A 22,632-nucleotide genomic window follows, 5' to 3' on the forward strand; every position below is an offset into this window, starting at 1 on the left:
GCCTGGTAGGGACTGCCTTAGACCAGTGTTGTGTTACACATCACAGGACTGCAGTGCGGCAGTGAATGAGCAACCCCCCCCACCCCGCCCAGAACTCACTTGCCCATAACAATTAGTTCCTAGCTCTGGACAAATAATGTAGCGATATATAACAGTAATCTAGCCAAACTCACCGAGGCCTACAGCTAGGGACGATCCATTTTAAAAAATAATTATTGGTGCCCTGTAAAATCGGGAATGTATTTGATTGTCGAAACTGTATCGCCACCCTGGATAAGCAGCAAATCACTCAGCTCGGGCTGCAGGCTCAACCTGGACCACAGTTCAAACAGACAAGTACACTTATGAGCACCACCGAAGGAAGTGTTGGTTGTGAGTGCCGTCGGAGGCTGTACCAACTCCCTCTCCGATTGCAAGTGGACTATCCCTGATTACAGTTAAACTGAGTTGAACTAGCTGCCAAAGGCGACCGTGTTTTTGACCTCTGGTGGGCTCATTGGAACATAGGAACAGGAGGAGGCCGTTTAGCCCCCAGAATCTGTACCACCATTCATTGAGATTGTGGCTGATCTGGGACCTAACTGTATATACCAGCCTGTGCCCCATATCCTTTAATATCTTTTGTGAAAAACAACCTATCAATCTCTACTTTAAAATTAACAGTTGATCTGGCAACAATTGTCATTTGCGGAAGAGAGTGCCAAAGTTCTACCAACCCACTGGTTCAGACTTAACGGTTGCCAACTCTCCTGGATTGACCTGGAGTCACCAGGAATTAAAGATTAAACTCCAATCTGCTGGTCAGTTGTAATCATATTGGACCTGAACCAATATTGGAGCTGGGAAAATTGTCTGTTTGGCTGGTTGTCAAGAGTCATAGAATCATTTACAGCAAAGAAAGAGGCCATTCGGCCCATCGAGTCCACAGAGCTATGCTGTCAGTTCCACTCCCCTGCTCGATCCCCATAGCCCTGCAAGTCTATTTCTTTCAGGTGGACATCCAACTTCCTCTTGAAGCCATTGATCGTCTCCGCTTCCACCACCCTTGTGGGCAGCGAGTTCCAGGTCATTACCACCAGCTGCGTAAAAAAGTGCCATCCAATTGCATTACAGAGAGTCTGTTCAATTGACACTTGGCATGGGAAGATGGTATTTTGCAATGATAGACGTGTTGGCTGACCAATGGTGGGAACCTGGGGTGGGATGCAGGGCTATTGGACGCAGGAAGTCATGTGATGACTCTTCCAGGAATATGTCCAAGCAGAGCTGGCAACTCCACTAGGGCTACTTGTACAGGCCTTTGAAATTGCTTTTCACTTACTGGTGTGCAGGCAGTTCCTGCCAATTAACAACAGCAACTTCCATTTATATAGTGCTTTTAATGTAGAGAAACAGCTCAGGGCACTTCACAAAGGTGCGAGGGTAAAACAGATGCTGAGCTAAAGATGGAGACATGAGGAGGTAGGATCAAAAAAAAAGTGGGTTTTGAAAGAGGTCTTAAAAGATGAGAGGGAGCTGGAGGGGTTTAGGGAGGGAATGCCAGAGCATTCCGAGCATCTAGGTGGCTGAAGGCATGGCTGTTAATGGTTAGGTGAAGGGAAGGTGAGCTTGTCCAAAGTGCTAGAGTTGGAGGAATGGAAAGAATGTTGGAAGTGAGGGGAGTTGTAGGTCTGGAGGAGGTTAAAGAGATAGTGTAGTTATTTATATATTGGTACAGCTGTTCTAGAATCTGCTTTGCACTTGGACCTGAACCAATATTGTAGACCTGCATAGTAAAGGTGTCCATTTCTTTCTGCAATCTCTCCCCCCTCCCCCACTCCTCCTCCCCCACCCACCAACAGAAGCATCCCAAAATGCGGCCTTTTGGAAAAGCAGCTTTGTATATATCCCTAAGTGACTCTGAAGAGACAGTAGTGGGTTAACTACTTATTCGAGATTTCATAGAAGCTTAAACTGTGATCTACTACTTCCTTGAGGTGAGTATGAAAGTTTTGGCAATGGTGTAGCTGGAAGAATTTGTCTTTCCGATGTGCTTTTTCAGGGATCTTTAGGAAACTGCCATGATGCATATTGCAGACAACGTTTTTCTTGCTGTGTTGCTCTTTTGTTTCTGTTTTGTTACCAGTCTCGTTTTACTGATCCTTTTGGGGAGCAAGCAGCCTTTCTGCTGCTTTACAGGGGGATGTGGCTCAGTGGGTATCACTCTTGCCTCTGAGTCAGAAAGTTGTAGATTCAAGCTCCACTCCAGACACTTGAGCATAAAAGTCAGGCTGACACTTAAAGGCAACACTGAGGGAGTGTTGCACTGTCGGAGGTGCCATCTTTCGAATAAGACATTAATTGAGTCCCTGTCTGCTCCCTCAGGTGAATGTAAAATATTCCTGTGGCACTATTTTGAAAAGGAATATCAGGGACATCTTCCTGGTGTCGTGGCCAATATTTGTCCCTCAATCAACATCACTTAAAAAAAACAGATTATTGAGTCATTATCACATTGCTGTTTGTGCGAGCTTCCTGTGCGTAAAATTGCCTGCTGCATTTCCTACATTACAACAGTGACTGTCAAGAAGTACTTCATTGGTGATAAAGCACTTTGGGACCCTCTGAGGTCACATTGCACACAGCAGGGTCCCACAAGCAGCAGTGAGATAATGATCAGATTGCCTTGTTTCAGATGTTGGTTCAAGGATGAATATTGGCCAGCACACAGGGAGAACTCCCCTGCTCCTCATCAAATACTGCCGTGGGATCTTTTATATCCACCTGAGAGGGCAGACATGGCCTCAGTTTTAACGTCTCACCTGAAGGACAGTGCCTCTGACAGTGCTGCACTGGGAGTGTCAGCCTAGGTTATGGGTTCGCGTCTCTGGAGAGAATGATGCAAAGGGATATTGATAGATTAAGTGAGTGGGAAAAGCTATGACGGATGGAGCTCAATGTCAGAAAGTGTGAGGTACCCACTTTGGACATAAAGACAACAGAGTAGATTCTAAATGGTGAGAAGCCAGGGACTGTGGAGGAGCAGAGAGATTTAGGGGCCCATGTACAGGAAATACTAAAATCTAATTGACAGTTACAGGAAAGAATTAAAAAGGCTAATGGAGTGCGACCCTTTATCTTGATGGGGGTGGAATACAGAGGAGTGGAAGTTATGCTACGGTTGTATAAAACTCCGGTTCGCCTGCATCTGGGCAACTGCATTCAGTTCTGGACACTGCACCTCAGGAAGGATATATTGTACTTCGAGAGGATGCAGTGGAGATTCACCAGAATGATTCCAGGGCTAAAAGGGTTAAATTATGAGGACAGTTTGCATGGACTGGGATTGTAATCCCTTGAGTGTGGAAGACTAGGTGTTGCTCTAATTGAGGTGTTTATGATGACTAAGGGAGTTGGATAGGATTGATGGAGAGAAACTATTCCCTCTGGTGGTGGGGAAGGGGGGGAGGTGGTGGGTGGAGGTCCAGAAAAAGGGGCCTTGAGCTAAAAATTGGAGTTAGGCTGTTCAGGGGTGATGTCAGAAAACACTTCTTCACACAAAGGCTCGTGGAAATCAGGAACTCTCTCCTTCAAAACACTGTTGAGGCTGGGGGTGGGGGGGGGAGGTGGAGGAGGGTGGTGGGATGCGGGAGGGTCAGTTGAAATTTTCGAGACTTAGATTGATAGACTTTTGGGTGGTAAGGGTATTAAGGGACTTGGAACCAAGACATTGTCTCATATAGACTGTGGTAGTAATAGTGTTAAGGGGAAAAGAGGAAGAAGAATTCCTGAAATGTGTACAGCTTTCTTGATCAGAGTGTTTCCAGCTCAACGTGGAAGGAAACAGTATTGCATTTAGTTCTGGGGAATGAAGTGGGGCAAGTGGAGCATGTTTCAGTAAGGAACATTTGGGGAATAGTGATTATAATATCATCAGCTTTAGAATAATGGCAAAAAAGGACAAGGAATATTCGAATGAAAAAGTACTTAAGTGCAGGAAAGCTAACTTCAATGAGTTGAAAAGAGATGTGGCCCAGGTGGATTGGAATCAAAAATTGGTAAGCAAACAGTCATTGAACAATGGGAGGCTTTCATGGGGGAGCTGGTTTGGTTCAGAATAGACACGTTCCCACGAGGAGAAAGGAGGGGCATCCAAAGATAGAGCTCCCTTGATGACTAAAGATGTAGAGATTAAAATGAAACAGAAAATGGAGGCTTATGACAAATAAAAGGTTATAATACAGTAAAGAGCCAAGCTGAATGCATGAAATAAAGAGATCTACAAAAAGGGACTAAGAGGGGCAAAGAGGCTGTATGAGAATAGATTAGCGGCCAACTTGAAAGGGAGCCCAAATAATAAAAAGGTAGTCAAAGGAAGGGTGGCCGATTAAGGATCAAAAAGGTGATCTTCTTGAGCTGAGATACTAAATGAATACTTTGCACCTGTCTTCATGAGAGAAGAGGATGCTGCTAATGTAGCAGTAAAGGAGGAGGCAGTAGTGATATCAGAAAGGAGAAAAAGCAATAAAGAGGAGACACTGAAAAGGTTGACAGTCCTCAAAGTAGAAAAGTCACCAGATCCAGTGGGGTGGATCTTAGGTTACTGAGGGAAGTAAGGGTGGAAATTGTGGAGGCTCTGGGCACAATCTTCCAATCTTCCTTAGATATGGGGGTGGATCCAGATGATTGGGGACTGCAAATGTTACAGCCCTGTTCAAATAAAGAGGAGAGGAATAAATCCGACAATTACATGTCAGTCAGCCTAATGTCAGTGGTGGGCAATCTGAGAGACAATAATCAGGGGCAAAATTATTGGGCATTTGGAAAAGTATGGGCTAATAAATGAAAGCCAGCATGGATGTAAAGGAAAAAAGCTTGACTAGCCTGATTGAGTTCTTTGATGAAGTAACAGAGAGAGTTGATGAGGGTGCAGTGGTTAATGTTGTGTATGTGGACTTACAAAAGGCATTTGTCAATGTACCACATATTAAGACTTATTAGCAAAATGATCTAATTGAATGGTTGTATTGGCTTGAGGGGCTGAATGGCCTACTTCTGTTCCAATGTCCCTAAACCTTTCCTCCTCCTTTAAGATGCTCATTAAAACCTACCTCTTTGACTAAGCTTTTGGTCACCCCTTTTAATGATTCGTCCTTTGGCTCAGTGTCAACTTTTGATTGGTTCCACTCCTGTGAGGTGCTTTGGGATATTTTACTATGTTAAAGGCACTATATAAATGTAAATAGTTGTTGTTGGACATAATCCATACCATAAATATTCTGGGAGCACATTCCCGCTGTATCCATCTTAGCCTCCCAGACTGGGTATGTGAATGTAGAGTGTGGAGATGTTGTGCAGGCCCATTTTTGATGCGCTGTGACTTTCATTCCCTGATGTCCATCATTTTAAAACATGTTTAAGCAGTATTATGCTCATGCAGTCTTCCAAATATCTCAAATTTAACTGGAGCCAGATGTGAAGATAGTTTAAATTTCACAGATGTGATCCTGGAGCTGTGGTTTGTCATTCCAATTGAATATAAATATTAAATTTGAAGGAGCTTTAAGTTCATTCAGTGGGGTTTTAACTGGTGTGATTTCTCATCCCAGTACTTCTCTTGTTTAGTACAAAGGTACTTTTCAAATTGAGCTTAACTTGATGAGGTGCGAGTGAGTCCCTTTTAACTGTGTTTCATTCTGGTAATGCAACTATGTAAAGTTGATTGTATTTGTTTCCATTTGGAACTGCCAGTCTGTCAATTAAAAAAAAAAGAACTTGCATTTATATAGCACCTTTCACAACCAGAGGGCATCCCAAAGAGCTTTACAGCAAACAAAGTACTTTTGAAGTGTAATCGCTATTTTGTTATAGCAAACGTGGCAGCTAATTTGCGCACAGCAAGATCCCACAAATGGCAATGAAATAAGTGACCCAATAATCTGTGTGGATATTGGCCCAGGACACCAGGGAGAACTCCCCTACTCTTCATCGATGTAGTACAATGGGTTCTTTCACATCCACCTGGGAGAGCCGAGATGGCCTTTGTTTAACTTCTCATTTGACAGGTGCTCTTTCATAAGGTTGGGGCTCCTAGTTTACCAGTTCCAAATCTAATGCCCATTCCCAACCCTCCAAAGACAAACTGATCTTTAAGTTGCTGCACTAGTAGATGTTTAAGGAATAGCATTAAGTTGTAAAGTGTTTTGTGAGCTGTAATCTCTGAAGGAACAAATCAGCAATGCTGTTTATCATCGAAACAGCAGGTTTTTTTTTTTCAGATTCAGAATAAGAATTCAGGATCTGTTTATTTTGTGACATGGCAGCGACAAAGGCACTTACTGAGTCAATGGGCGAAATTTTAACTCATTGAAAACTCATCCACTTCAACACAGTTAAAATGGGACCCAATCTTTAGAACAGTTTAAAGACACGGGCTTGATATTCCGAGGCCTGAGAAGGTGGTACCAGTGGCGGCAGAAAGGAAGGTGATATTATGGGGAGCAGCCAGTTTCACTGGCTCTTTCCCCCAGTACTAATGGAGGGAGGCAGGGACTTCTTAATACCTGTCCCCTTCCATCCTGATGGCATCAAAGAGATGGGACTACAACGTAACATTCCCCCTCCGACCCCCCCACCACCACCCCTCCATTTCTGTCTTCCCTGGGGCCAACGTAACAGGGCTGTTCAATATGGAAGTGTGGTGTGGGATGGGGGTGGGGCTAAGAGTTATGGATATCCATTTAGCAGAGTGGCTCCAGAGGAATTGATTGCCTTTTTTTTTAATGGGTCACTGAAATAGCCAGTTACCCTCGTTGATATTTCTGGCTTGCCACAGGCCTGGTGAGCACCCTAAGTGGTATTGACACTTGCCTGTGTGGAAATGACGGAGGATTGGGATAGGGTCAACGGTAAGCCAGATATCCCACCTTTTAGTGATGGAGTAGGGGGTGCGAGGGAGTTGAGGGACCTCAGTAGATTACCACCGGAAAACGGAGGTACATGTGTTTTGTTAAAAAAAAGATGGCAGGATACTGGTGCAATGGGACAAAATGCCCTTTTTATTTTATTTATTTATTTTATTTAGCGATACAGCACTGAAACAGGCCCTTCGGCCCACCGAGTCTGTGCTGACCATCAACCACCCATTTATACTAACCCTACGCTAATCCCATATTCCTACCACATCCGCACATGTCCCTATATACCACCTACCTACACTAGGGGCAATTTATAATGGCCAATTTACCTATCAACCTGCAAGTCTTTTGGTGGTGGGAGGAAACCGGAGCACCCGGCGAAAACCCACGCAGACACAGGGAGAACTTGCAAACTCCACACAGGCAGTGTGATGCCATCTTGCTTCACCTTTTTTACATCACTAAAGAGAGTTGTTCGGAAGTGGCCCTATTGTGAAAGGTAGATGTTTGATTCTGATCCTGGGCATGGGGGAGGTGGTCCGAGGGGAGCTGGCCATTTCGGAGTTCAATTAAAAGGTAAATGCAGTCACTTTCTTGGGAGCCACTTTGTTCATGCTTGTCTGGTGGGACAGTGATAGATGGCAGAAAGGGCAGATCGGATAACATCTTCCTTATTGTAGATGGGGACAGGCAGCTGGGTTTTCCGTTTGGAGTTGGGATCAAATGGGGGTCCCGACCCTGCACCGTGTCGGGAATTGTAACCGAGCACGATTTTAGTAGATTTGGTCAATAAATGGCCAGAGGGTGCACTTGCTGTCCAGTTAAGGATAGTGGGTGGGCTCCCAATGCTGAACGGCCAATAGGAGGCCCCCCCGGCAGTGAAAGAGCTCAAGCCCGATGCTGCAGGTAAGAGAAGAGAGAGAGGCTGCCTCAAGGGAAAGGAAAAACGACAGGGAGTATGATAAATAAAAAGGTAAGCAGCAGGCTAACATGTGTGCAGGAGGGTTTAAGTTCAAGGCAGACGATGAAAGAAGCAGAAAGGAAGGATAACTCAAGAGTTATTATTAGAGATGTTGGGAATCATGAGGGTAAGAAAGCTAGCATAAAGGCACTTTACCTGAATGCTCGTAGCATTTGTAACAAGGTTGATGAGTTAACGGCACAAATCATCGCCAATAAATATGATTTGGTAGCCATTACGGAGACATGGTTGCAGATTGGTCACGACTGGGAGTTAAATATCCAGGGGTATCAGACTATTCGGAAGGACAGACAGGAAGGTAAGGGAGGTGGTGTAGCTCTGATACTCAAGGACGACATCAGGGTGGTGCTGAGAGATGATATAGGTTCTATGGAGAATGAGGTTGAATCCATTTGGGTGGAAATTAGAAACTCTAAGAAGAAAAAGTCATTGATAGGCGCAGTCTATAGGCCACCAAATAATAACATCACATTGGGGCGGGCAATAAACAAAGAAATAACTAATGCCTGTAAAAATGGTACGGCAATTATGGGGGATTTTAATCTACATGTAGATTGGTCGAACCAGCTCAGTCAGGGTAGCCTTGAGGAGGAGTTCGTTGAGTGTATCCGTGATAGTTTTCTTGAACAGTATGTAATGGAACCGACGAGGGAGCAAGCTATCCTAGATCTAGTACTGTGTAATGAGATAGGAATAATTAATGACCTCATGGTTAGGGATTCTCTTGGAAGGAGTGATCACAGTATGGTTGAATTTAGAATACAGATGGAGAGTGTGAAGATAAAATCCAATACCAGGGTCCTGTGCTTGAACAAGGGGGACTACAATAGAATGAGGGAGAACTTGGCTAAAGTGGACTGGAAACAAAGATTTTACGGTGGGCCAGTTGACGAGCAGTGGAGGACTTTCAAAGCAATTTTTCCAAGTGCTCAGCAAAAGTATATTCCAGTGAAAAGGAAGGACTGGAAGAAAAGGGGTAATCTGCCATGGGTGTCTAAGGAAATAAGGGAGGCTATCAAATTGAAAAAGAAGGCATACAAAGTGGCCAAAAGCAGCATGAAACTAGAAGATTGGGAAAACTTTAAAGGTCAACAGAAAGCTACAAAAAGAGCTATAAAGAAAAGTAAGATGGAACATGAGAAAAAGCTAGCACAGAATATAAAGACAGATAGCAAAAGTTTCTATAAATATATAAAACGAAAAAGAGTGGCTAAAGTAAACGTTGGTCCTTTAGAGGATGAGAAGGGGAATTTAGTTATGGGATATGATGAAATGGCCGAGGCATTGAACAGGTATTTTGTATCGGTCTTCTCAATGGAGGACATTAATAACATGCCAGTAATTGACAAAGAGACGAACGTAGGTGAGGACCTGGGAACAATCATTATTACGGAAGAGGTAGTGTTGGGCAAGCTAATGGAGCTAAGGATTGATAAGTCTCCTGGCCCTGATGGAATGCATCCCAGGGTACTAAAAGAGATGGCGGGAGAAATAGCAGGTGCACTGGCGGTAATTTTCCAAAATTCGCTGGACTCTGGGGTAGTCCCAGTTGATTGGAAAACAGCAGATGTGACACCACTGTTTAAAAAGGGAGGTAGACAAAAGATGGGGAATTATAGACCAGTTAGCTTAACCTCTGTAGTGGGGAAGATGCTTGAGTCTATTATCAAGGAAGAAATAGCAGGGCATCTCGATACAAATTGTCCCGTTGGGCAGACACAGCATGGGTTCATGAAGGGCAGGTCATGCTTGACAAATCTTTTGGAATTCTATGATGACATTACGAGCAAGGTGGACAATGGGGACCCAGTGGATGTGGTGTACCTAGATTTCCAAAAGGCCATCGACAAGGTGCCGCACAAGAGGCTGCTGCATAAGATAAGGATGCATGGCGTCAGGGGTAAAGTATTAGCATGGATAGAGGATTGGTTGACTAACAGGAAGCAGAGAGTGGGGATAAATGAGTGCTATTCTGGTTGGCAATCAGTCACTAGTGGTGTGCCTCAGGGATCGGTGTTGGGACCGCAATTATTTACAATTTATATAGATGATTTGGAGTTGGGGACCACGTGTAGGGTGTCAAAGTTTGCAGATGACACTAAGATGAGTGGCAGAGCAAAGTGTGAAGATGACTGTGAAACTTTGCAGAGGAACATAGATACATTGAGTGAGTGGGCAAAGGTCTGGCAGATGGAATACAATGTTAATAAATGTGAAGTCATTCATTTCGGTAGGAGTAACAGGAAAAAGGATTATTACTTGAATGGTAAAAAGTTGCAGCATGCTGCTATGCAGAGGGACTTAGGTGTCCTTGTGCATGAATCGCAGAAGGTTGGTCTGCAGGTACAGCAAGTAATTAGGAAGGCAAATGGAATTTTGTCCTTCATTGCTAAAGGGATTGAGTTTAAAAGCAGAGAGGTTATGTTGCAGCTGTATAAGGTACTGGTGAGGCCGCACCTGGAGTACTGTGTGCAGTTTTGGTCTCCTTACTTGAGAAAGGATATACTGGCACTGGAGAGGGTGCAGAGGAGGTTCACTAGGTTGATTCCGGAGTTGAGGGGGTTGGCTTATGAGGAGAGACTGAGTAGATTGGGATTATATTCATTGGAGTTCAGAAGAATGAGGGGGGATCTTATAGAAACATATAAAATCATGAAGGGAATAGATAGATACAAGTAGAGAGGATGTTTCCACTGGCAGGTGAAGCTAGAACAAGAGGGCATAGCCTCAAGATTAGAGGGAGCAGATTTAGGACTGAATGAAGAAGGAACTTCTTCACCCAGAGGGTTGTTAATCTATGGAATTCCTTGCCCAGTAAAGTAGTTGATGCTTCTTCAGTAAACGTCTTTAAAGCTAAGGTAGATATCTTTTTGAACAATAAAGGAATTAAGGGATACGGTGGGAGCGCGGGTAAGTGGATCTGAGTCCACGAAAAGATCAGCCATGATCTTATTGAATGACGGAGCAGGCTCGAGGGGCCGGACGGCCTACTCCTGCTCCTAGTTCTTATGATCTTATAAGATGGAGGTGTCCTCTCAGCACTTTGAAAATATATAAAAGTAAAAATGGCCACAGTTGCCAGATCACCTTTGTGAGGGGGGAATCCCCTCCACAGGGTGTTGTGGCCGCAAATGTGGCCATTTTTCATCAATGGCGCTGGTGCGGTGGTGATTAAAAACAATCCAGAAATTTCCAGTTGACGAGGGAGAGGGGCCCTTAATAGGCCTCTTAATTAGCTCAATCCGGACCTGACCCGGCCCCCTGGAAAATGGCCAGGAGTCTGGACTGTGCCGAGGAACCGACATGCTGGGTGCCCCTGAACCTGCCCTTGTCTCGCCACGAAGATCCAGCCCAGGACGTTTGCTTTAATACCTTGCAGTTTCAGTGCTTAAATTTGAGATCAGATGATCCTAAATCTATACTGATCAGGGTGCTCACCTGTCAATGTCAGGTCCTCCTGGATGCTGCCCCAACATGGTGCTTTAACCTTAACCTCAGGAAAACATGTGCAATTGTAACTGTGTGTGTGACATTTGCATTATCCACCATGCCCATCTTTGAGGCCCAAATGAATGAGATCTCCAACTCCAGTGCCAATCTGCACAACAACAACAACTTATATTTATTTATTTAGAGATACAGCACTGAAACAGGCCCTTCGGCCCACCGAGTCTGTGCCGACCAAGAACCACCCATTTATACTAACCCTACAGTAATCCCATATTCCCTACCACCTACCTACACCAGGGGGAATTTACAATGGCCAATTTACCTATCATCTGCAAGTCTTTGGCGGTGGGAGGAAACCGGAGCACCCGGCGAAAACCCACGCGGTCACAGGGAGAACTTGCAAACTCCACATAGGCAGTATCCAGAATTGAACCTGGGTTCCTGGAGCTGTGAGGCTATGGTGCTAACCACTGTGCCACTGTGCCGCCCAGATATAGTGCCTTTAATGTATAAAAGGTCCCAAGGCACTTCACAGGAGTGTTACGAAGCAAAGCAAAATATTACACTGAGCCACCTAAGGAGATATTAGGTCAGATGACCAAAAGCTTGGCGAAAGAGGTAGGTTTTAAGGAGTGTCTTAAAGGAAGAAAGAGAGGTGGAGAGGTGTAGGGAGGGTATTCCAAAGCTTGGGGCCGAGGCAACTGAAGGTGCGGCACCAATTAAAATCAGGGATGCTCAAGGGGTCAGAATTAGAGGATCGCAGATATCTCAGAGGGTTGTGGGGCTGGAGGAGATTACAGAGATAGAGAGGGGCGAGGCCATGGAGGGATTTGAAAACAAGGATGAGAATTTTAAAACCAAAATGTTGCTTGACCAGGAGCCAGTGTAGGTCAGTGAGTACAGGGGTGATGGGGGAATGGGACTTGATGTGAGTTAAGATAGGGGCAGCAGAGTTTTGGATGCTCTCAAGTTTACTGGGGGTGGAATGTGGGAGACCAGCCAGGAGTGTGTTGGAATAGTCAAGTCTAGAGGTAACAAGGGCTTGAATGAGGGTTTCAGCAGCAGATAAGCTGAGACAGGGGCGAATTTGGGCAATGTTACAGAGGTGGAAATAGGTGGTCTTGGTGTTGACATGAATATGAGGTCGAAAGCACATCCCGAGTGTCCTTTTGAAATCACTGAGTGTCTCCGCTTCCACCACCCTCATGTGAGTTCCAGGTCATATCTCCATGGAAAATTTTTTATTATGCTTGGGCGGGTGGTAGAGAATGATGATTTCAAGTGAGAGCTGAGAGGGTAGAACAAGGTGAGATGCTCAAAGGAGGAGTAAGTTCCAGAGGAGTAGGGGGGGTCAGGCTAAGGTGTGATCTGGTGATAAGCGCCACACCACCACCATGATGGTCTTGGCGGGGTTAGCGGTGGAAGGTGTAGCCAGGCAGGGAGGCTTCATTAAGGGCGAAGGTATCATCAGACAGGTTTCTGTTAAGGCCATGATGTCAATGCGATCATCCACAGTAAACTCATGGATGGCAAGGGCCTTGTTCACAAGCGAACAGATATTCTGGAGGGAGATGCGTAGAGGGGTGGTGAGAGCTGATCCATTGGCAGAGTCCATAGGGTCAGCAGTGGGAGGGGTGTGTTGGGTAGGAAAGAGATGTGCAGGATTAGCCCCCTGTGGGCACACTGGGCAGGAAGGTCGACGAGAGAGTGGGATGGGGCAATTGGGGTTGTTACTCATAATGAGCCAGTGCGGAGTGCCTCGATGAGTGAATTTTGGGCAGCTTTGTGTCATAGCCATGCACCCACTAGAAACTGAACGGTCACTGCCCAATGCAACCTAGAAAGGTAATATTATAGAACACAGAAGGAGGCCATTCAGCCCATCGTGCCAGTGCTGACTCTTTGGTAGAGATATTCAATTATCCCTGTTCTTTCCCCATTGCCCTGCAATTTCTTTCCCTTCAAGTATTTATCCAATTCTCTTTTGAAAGTTACTGTTGAATCTGCTTCTACTGTCCTTTCAGGAAATGCATTCAAGATCACAACAACTCACTGCGTAAAAACAAAGTTTCCTCACATCGCCTCTGGCTCATTTGCTAATCACCTTAAATCTATGTCCTCTGGTTACCAACCCTCCTGCCAGTGGAAACAGTTTCTCCTTATTTATCTCATACGAATCCTCACAATTGACAGAAAGATGAAACTTTCCTTACATCAGTGTAAACTGAATTCAAAGGAAGTGAAAGGGGAAATCAAAAGTTGTGCCTTTATCAATAAAATAGGCTTGAAGTCAAACGCAGACCTGGTAAGAATGAGATCAGTGACAATAAATGGTTAAAGGCATGAGACAGACAGAATTAAAATTTGCATTCATTTCAATCAAGGTATGTCAAGCCAACCTTTTTCTATCACACAGGCTTTCCAATTGCACAAAAGACACATTATGCCAGAGGGATGTAATATCTAGAGGTTTTATACATCCTTTCTGTTAAAGAAAGGGCCATAATTGATACCTGTTACAGGCAGACTCGGGGGCTGGGATTAGGAAGCCTCTGAGATCTCAGTGCTCCTCCAATTCTGGCCTCATGAGCATTCCTGATTATCATTGCTGCACCATTGGCGGCCGTGCCTTCAGTGCCTGGGCTTTAAGATCTGGAATTCCCTCCCTAAACCTCTCCATCTCTTACCACTCCTCCTTTTAAGACACTCCTTAAAACCTACCTCTTTGACCAAGCATTTGGTCACATGTCCTAATATGTCCTTATCTGGCTTTGTGTCAGATTTTGTCAGAGCGCCTTGGATGTTTTACTACATTAAAGGTGCTATATAAATGCAAGTTGTTGTCGTGTGCCGCATACCAGAGCAAAATGGAACTTGTCTTTGACTGCAGCCCAGTTGAGCCACTTAATTGGCCAATTAAGGGTCTTTCCCCACCTCTGCTAGCATTTTAGCAGCAGCAGTGGGGTGCGGGGGTGGGGTGGGGTCCTCCACAGAGTGGGGAGACTGCCAGGTAAATCCAAGCGGCCTCCTCGCAGGTTCTGGGAGGGTGGGTGGAGTGAGCCCATCTCTTTGGGCACTCTTTGGCTCAAGGAAGGACTCCCCCGGTGGCAGTGACCACCCCTGCGACATCGGGGCCATCTGCTCTCAGCGAGCACCACCCCGCCCCCCCCCCCCCCCACCCCGCCCCCCAACCAGTCGCCGGGACCTGCCCGACTGGCCCCGGTGCCCTCAGATCCCATCTACCTGCGGGTTGTGAGGGTGCAAGACCATCGATGTGTGCCTTTCCTCCAGGTGCGGCCCCAGCATTGGATGCCAGTGGATGTCAGGCCAGGCAGCCCCCACTTAATAGGCTGTCACCCGTAAAATGTAGCCCCGGGTCCTGCCCCTCACCAAAGCAGCATCGCTTCCCACCTTCCAGACCTGGCGGGGGCTGGGGGTATCCCCTGCTGCCTTGGCAAAGTCTTGACCCAGGTTTCACCATGACAAAAAGAACTGTCCCTTTCTCTAGGCCATGGGGAAACAAATCTGCAGCAATTTAAAGGTTACTTAAATGCTGTAGGTAGACAGGCAAGAACAGAAGTAAGCAATTGGCTGTGGAACACATGGGGATGTTCTGAGGATGTCAGAAGATATTCTTCGAAATGTGTTTTTTCTGTCTGTTAAACTAAGTGTTCAGTTTATTCACCCTCAGGAAGCTCTTTTCTATTTTTGGCAACTGGCGTCAGTAGGGTTGCCAACCCTCCAGGATTGCCCTGGAATCTCCAGCAATTAATGGATTCAGCTGCCAGCAACCCAGGAGAAAAAATCATAGGAACATTAACAAAACTGTGCAGTTCCTTTTCAGTTTCTTGGAACGCTTTCATTTATTAGTGATAAAAATGTTGGGAGATGGAGAGAAAAAGGCTGTTTGACAGGATGGGACAGTTGGAGACGGGAGACCGTGTGATGAAACCTCCAAGAATGCGTCCAACGAGAGTTGGCAGCCTCACATGACAACCAGCCCCAAGCAATTCCAGCTCGGGTGCAGAGGGGTTTGATAAAGAAAGAAAGACTTGCATTTATATAGCACCTTTCATGACCACTGGACATCTCAAAGCACTTTACAGCCAATGAAGTACTTTTTGAAGTGTAGTCATTGTTGTAACGCAGGAAATGCACACAGCAAGCTCCCACAAACAGCAGTGTGATAATGACCAGATAATCTGTTTTATGAGATGTTAATTGAGAGATAAATATTAGCCAGGACACCAAGGATAACTCCACTGCTCTTCTTCGACATAGCTTCGTGGGGTCTTTTACATTCACTTGAGCAAGCAGACAGGGCCTCGGTTTAACACCTCGTCCAAAAGGCAGCACCTCTGACAGTGCAGCACACCCTCAGTACTGCATTGGAAGTCAACCTTGATTTTTGTACTCGAGCGTTGGAGTGGAACTTGAACGCGGAATCTTGTGGCAACAGTGCTATCAACTGAGCCACAGCTGATGCAGATGTATTGATGTCCAGTCGACCTGAACCTTGGACGTATGATTATTATTCTTTTGGCCTCTGTAAGAAATGTTGCTTACTACATGCTAATTGCAAGTACCTATACTTAGTGTGCTGCTGTGCATTTGGAACTGGATTGAGACTGATGAGTTCATTCATTTCACATAGAACCCTACACCAGTAATTCAACTACATTATGCATCTTGTATTGATAATTACTGTAGTTCGGTGCAAATAGATTGTAAACTACTACAAGCTAGAAAGGAAGCACTTCCTTTTATTTAATACATTTGATAGTGTTTTCATCTTATGCAAGCTCAAGGCTCAACTATCACCAGTAACCTGTCTCTAGATGCAGAAATCAACAAGCGCATGGGAAAGGCTTCCACTGCTATGTCCAGACTGGCCAAGAGAGTGTGGGAAAATGGCGCACTGACACGGAACACAAAAGTCCGAGTGTATCAGGCTTGTGTCCTCAGTCCCTTGCTCAATGGCAGCGAGGCCTGGACAGCGTATGTCAGCCAAGAGCGACGTCTCAATTCATTCCATCTTCGCTGCCTCCGGAGAATACTTGGCATCAGGTGGCAGGACCTTATCTCCAACACTGAAGTCCTCGAGGCGGCCAACATCCCCAGCTTGTACACACTACTGAGTCAGCGGCGCTTGAGATGGCTTGGCCATGTGAGCCGCATGGAAGATGGCAGGATCCCCAAAGACACATTGTACAGCGAGCTCGCCACTGGTATCAGACCCACCGGCCGTCCATGTCTCCGCTTTAAAGACGTCTGCAAACGCGGCATGAAATCCTGTGACATTGATCACAAGTCGTGGGAGTCAGTTGCCAGTGTTCGCCAGAGCTGGCGGGCAACCATAAAGACGGGCTAAAATGTGGCGAGTCGAAGAGACTTAGCAGTTGGCAGGAAAAAAGACAGAGGCGCAAGGGGAGAGCCAATTGTGTAACAGCTCTGACAAACAAATTTCTCTGCAGCACCTGTGAAAGTGTCTGTCACTCTAGAATTGGCCTTTATAGCCACTCCAGGCGCTGCTTCACAAACCACTGACCAACTCCAGGCGCGTCTCCATTGTCTCTCGAGATAAGGAGGCCAAAGATTGATCTTATGCACTTATATAGTGCTGTTGGCACGTGTCTCAGATGTCCCATGGTGCTTCTCATCCAGTGAATTACTTTTCAAAGTGCAATTACTGTTGGTTCTGCCTCAGCTGGAGTATCGTCTCCAGTTCTGGACACTATGCTTTAGGATGTGAAGGTATGAGAGAGGGTGCCAAAAAGATTCACGAGGATGGTTCCAGGGATGAGGAACTTCAGTTACGTGGATAGATCAGAAAAGCTGGGTCTGTTCTCCATGGAGAAGAGAAGATTGAGGAAATCTGATAGAGGTGTTCAAAATCATGAGGGTCTGGACAGAGTAGATAGGGAGAAACTGTTCCCATTGGTGGAAGGGTTGAAAACGAGAGGACACTGATTTAAGGTGATTGGCAAAACAAGCAACAGCAACATAAGGGAAAATGTTTTTACACAGCGAGTGGTTAGGATCTGGAATGCACTGCCTGAGTGTGGTGGAGGCAGATTCAATCGAGGCTTTCAAAAAAGAACAGGATACTTACCTGAAGAGAAAACGATTTGGTACCAACAGTGGTGTATTGTGTTGTGATGGCATAAATCTCCAGCCAGTGTGATAGAAAAATGTCACAATGGTTGGGGTGGGAATGCTCCTCAGAGGCTGGTGATGATGCTCATTGCTGGAATAAGGTAGGGGGAGGTGTATTCTGTATCTCACTGACACTGGATGCTAGGTATTCCGTTCTCCAGTACTGTACAAATCATCCATTTTTAAATTCTTTCATGGGATGTGGGCGTCACTGGCAAGGCCATCATTTATTGCCCATCCCTAATTGCCCTTGACAACTGAGTGGCTTGCTAGGCCATTTCAGAGTAGTTAAGAGTCAACCACAGTAGGTCTGGAGTCACATGTAGGCCAGACCGGGTAAGGATGGCAGATTTCCTTCCCTAAAGGACATTAGTAAACCAAATGGGTTTTTATGACAATCGATACTAGACTAATAAACTGGAATGGGCAGATTGTCTTATGAGGAAAGGTTGGACAGGCTAGGCTTGTATCTGCTGAAGTTTAGAAGAGTAAGAGTTGACTTGATTGAAACATATAAGATTGTGAGGGGTCTTGACAGGGTGGATTTGGAAAGGATGTTTCCTCTTGTGGGAGAATCTAGAACTAGGGGTCACTGTTTTAAATGGGCGACCCCTTATTTTTGGACAGATGAGGAAAAATGTTCTCTCAGAGGCTTGTGAGTCTTTAACTCTCTTCCTCAGAAGGCAGTGGAAGCAGAGTCTTTGAATATTTTTACGGCGGAGGTAGATAGATTCTTGATAAGCAAGGGGGTGAAAGGTTATTGGAGTTAGGCGGGAATGTGGAGTTGAGGTTACAATCCAATCAGCCATGATCTTATTGAATGGCGGAGCAGGCTCGTGGGGCCAAGTGGCCTACTCCTGCTGCTTGTCTGTATGTTTGTATGATAGTTTCATGGCACCATTACTGAGACTGCCTTACAGTTCCAGATTTTTATGAATCCATGATCTCATTGAATGATGGAATAGGCTCGAGGGGCTAAATGGTCTCCTCTTGTTAATATTCATACTGTGAAATATGAAAGTGAAGCTAAGGTTACGAACTGTTCATTAATACATGTTTTAATCTTTCTCTTCTGTCTAGATGGTGACAATGGAAATGTGGCTGATGTTGGTTGCAGCGATTCAGGCTGTTCTCATCACTTACTCGGAGTCTGAAACACAGAAAGGTACCACAAGGGGCATTACTAAACAGTAACCATCTGATACTCACCCGTTACATATTGGGGAAAAGATTCCTCGTTCAAGATAAAGCAAGACCAGTTGGGGCAGTTTTACTGTTAGCAACAACTGACAATCAGCAGGTTAAATGGTGAACTGGGTCCAACCTCTCAATGACCCAGACTCCAACTCAGCTGAGATTGATGGGATGAATGAAACATTGCGAGGGGATAGAGGAGATCAGAGAGAGTGGGGTGGTGGGGGGGGGGGGTGGTGGGGGAGGCGGTGAGAGGGGTGGCTGTGGAGAGGGGGGGGGCAGTGTGGAGGAGAGAACATGAGTGGGATTTCTAGATAAAGACCAGATGCAGGATTTTTTTATCAGGGATGAGTGTGGAGGCGGGCGGGCGGGCGGAGGTGAAAGTTCATGGCACCAGCCAGCATGCCGGTTTGCCGGCTCCATCCTGCCCTAGGCCATTTGCCCGGCAGGGCGGAAGTGGCGGGTATCCAATTAAATAGAGTTAAAGGCTTATGAAGGCCTATAGACGAGGCCAGTTGGAATTTTCCAGTTGGCCTGTGGGTCCTTGAGGTGTCAGGGACTAGGTCAGTTCCCTGGAGGCAGCCTCCCCATAGCAGCCCCAGTGGGAGTGACGGGGGGGGGGTGGTGGGGGCAGCATTCCAGGCAGGCTTTGAGGCCCTCCCTGCCTGCCTAGGCTCAGCTGTGGCCACAGGCCACCCTGTGAAGGGGTTTCCCCCTCTACAATGGTGATCCAGCTCCTGAAGCCTTTTTTAAATTTAAAATTTGAAAAAGTTGGGGAGTCAAAATGGAGCTGCCCCCCTCTCTCTCTCTCTCTCTCTTACCTGGACTGCCTATCCTAATATCTCCTTATGTGGCTCAGAGCCAAATTTTGTCTGATAACGCCTTGTCTGAAGCACCATGGGGTGTTTTACTATGTTGCAGGTGCTATATAAATGCAAGTTATTGTTGTTATTGCAGTAGAGCCTGATTCTGCCTTCAGCTGATGACCACATCCCCATACTTCAAATGTGTTTTTTTTATAAATAAAATAAAAACGGAAAGTGCTGGAAATACTCAGCAGGACTGGCAGCATCTGTGGAGAGAGAGGCAGAGTTAACGGTTCAGGTCTGTGACCTTTCATCGGGACTGGCAAAGGTTAGAAATGCGATAGGTTTTAAGCAAGTAAAACGGGGGTGGGGTGGAGGGGAAGAGAACAAAAGGGAGGGTGTTGATAGGACAGAGGGCCGGAGAGATTAACTGAGAAGGAGGTTATGGGGCAAAGGCAAAGAGAGTGTGCTAATGGTGTGGTGAAAGACAAAGCATTAGTGCAGAGAGAGTGTTAATGACAGAATAATGAACGGCCCTAGTCAAAAACGCAAACATGAAAAACCTAGTTTAAGTCAGGCACATGGTAAAAAAATGATATAAAATGAAATAAAATAATCATAAAAAAAGGGTCAGTCATGCTCTGGTTATTGAAGTCAATGCTCAGTCCAGAAGGCAGTAGTGTGCCTAATCAGAAAATGAGATGCTGTTCCTCAAGCTTGCGTTGATGTTCACTGGAACACTGCAGCAGGCCAAGGACAGAAATGTAGGCATGAGAGCAGGGTGATTTTTAACTCAATTTTGGGATGTGAGCAGTGCTGGCAAGGCCAACATTTATTGCCCAAGCTTAATTGCCCTTGAGCAAGTGGCACTTACTGGCTTGTAATCAGCAGTAGCAATCTTGGGGTGATTTTCTCTCACATACTTGGTGGCACTGAAGCTAATTGCTTAGCTAACTGCACAGACCGAAGATTTAATCTGAGATGTTTTCTCATCAGTCTGGCCCACCTACTTGCTGGATCAACTTGTCTGACCCTTCCAGTGAGTGGTCTGACCACTCCCCAACATGGTCTGACATCATCGCCCATCACCTAGGTGGCTCAATCTTAAAGAAAGAAATCTGCAGTTCTGATTTACAGGATGCTGGGGATAAAATTGGACATGGGTGGGCCGGAGTGGGAGGGGCGATGGGTGTGCCTAAAAACAGGCAGAACATCATTTGCCATCAATGATACGAAGCATAAAAACCTGAGAAGATAAGAAATAGGAGCAGGAGTAGGCCATATGGTTCCTCGAGCCTGCTTCGCCATTCAGTAAGATCATGACTGATCTGATCTTGGCCACAACTCCACTTCCATACCTGCCTCCCATAACCCTTGACTCCCCTATAGTTCAAGAATCTATCTCAGCCTTGAATATATTCAATGACTCAGCCTCTGGGGTAGAGAATTCCAAAGATTAACAACCCTCTGAGAGAACAAATTCCTCCTCATCTCTGTCTTAAATGGGCGACCCCTAATTCTAAAACTGTGCCCCCTAGTTCCAGATTCCCCCATGAGGGGAAACATCCTCTCAGCACCTACCCTGTCAAGCCTCCTCAAAATCTTACATGTTTCAATAAGATCACCTCTCATTCTTCTAATCTCCAATGTGTATCGGCCCAACCTGGGCTGATGCGATCCCTGCCCATGTCCATTTCACCCCCCGCAGTCTCTGCACGGCAGGTTATAAATCAAGAGATCCTTTATGTGCTGTGCTCAGCTTCAATATCCAAAATGTAACAAAATTTTACATGCAATTAGTTCATTTTCAAAACGGTGTTCCTCTGGTTGTGCACTGTTCACTAATCTGATTTATTAGCATCTATTGCTAGCCTTTCCTGGAACTGACTTGTTACAGATGTAACATTGGAGAAAAGATGCGCCAGTGCCTAGTCTTCTGCTCTAACCAGAGTAACACTTGTCTCCTTCATGTTTCAGCAACTTGCAAAAACGTCTTTGCTGCTGATATCGTCTACCTCGTGGATGGCTCCTCAAGCATCGGACGAGTCAACTTTGAAGAAGTCAAAAACTTTATTGAAGCAACTATTCATCCATTTGTAAATGTTATTAGTCAAAGTGCAGTCAGAGTTGGCCTGGTGCAATATAGTGATGACCCAAGGTAAGCTGCTTTGTGTTTAAAATTACTTTTTTTTAAAAAGGTGGTTTTCGAATGCCAATGCAGAATGGTAAACTTGCCAGTCCAGTAGGGAGCCATGCTCAAGGCAAACAGGGGTTGAAGAATAGGTGCCACAGTCTCATAGCAGGAACGATGACCCTTGGAGAAGGGTCCCTTCTGGGAGGACAGGATAGCATCTTTCATGACCTCACAACACCCCAGAGCACTTTACAGCCAATTAGATAGTTTTGAAGTGTAGTCACTGTTGTAATGTAGGATACATTACAACCAGGTAATCTGATTCAGTGATGTTAGCATCCACTCACTCATCTGGGAACTGTTTTTAATCAGCATATCAATTCCTATTACATTGGTACTTTATTCCTCAGCTGAATCCCCGGATAACCAACAATCTTTCTGATTGTCCATTCTACATCCACATTGCACTCACTGTTTCTTAAAAGAAAGAAATGTTATTTCTGTTGCCCCTTGTCACGTCATTACGACATTTCAATATGCTTCACTGCCAATTTGTTACTTTTGAAGTGTGGTAATGTGATAGCAAGAAATGGCTGAAGGCACTGGATACAGCAAAGGCCCTGACAACATCCTGGCTATACTACTGAAGACCTGAGCTGCTGAAGCAGCTGTGCCCTAGCCAAGCTGTTCTAGTACAGCTACCACACAGGCATCTACTTGACAATGTTGGAAATTGCCCAGGTATGTCCTGTCCACAAAAAGCAGGACAAATCCAATCCAGCCAATTACTGCTCCATTGGTCTACTCCCGATCATCAGCAAAGTGATGGAAGGTATCATTGACAGTGCTATCAAGCAGCACTTACTAGGCAATAGCCTGCTCCCTGATGCTCAGTTTTGGTTCCACCTGGACCACTCGCCACACAACTTTGTTACAGCCTTGGTCCAAACATGGACAAAAGAGCTGAATTTGAGAGGTGAGGTGAGAGTGACTGCCCTTGACTTCAAGGCAGCA

General features: G+C 45.6%; 1 protein-coding gene across 1 annotated transcript in view; it reads left to right on the forward strand.

The window, feature by feature from the left end:
- LOC137380421 (collagen alpha-1(VII) chain-like) overlaps nt 1–22,632 on the forward strand; it is a 177,709-nt gene that overhangs the window by 26,404 nt on the left and 128,673 nt on the right. Inside the window, exons 2-3 of the mRNA XM_068052349.1 lie at nt 18,565–18,649; nt 21,462–21,642. Of these exons, the coding sequence (XP_067908450.1) occupies nt 18,565–18,649; nt 21,462–21,642 (266 nt within the window). The remainder of the gene's footprint in view (nt 1–18,564; nt 18,650–21,461; nt 21,643–22,632) is intronic.

This window comes from Heterodontus francisci, chromosome 19 (genome assembly GCF_036365525.1).
Source record: "Heterodontus francisci isolate sHetFra1 chromosome 19, sHetFra1.hap1, whole genome shotgun sequence".
Classification (NCBI taxonomy): Eukaryota; Metazoa; Chordata; class Chondrichthyes; order Heterodontiformes; family Heterodontidae; genus Heterodontus; species Heterodontus francisci.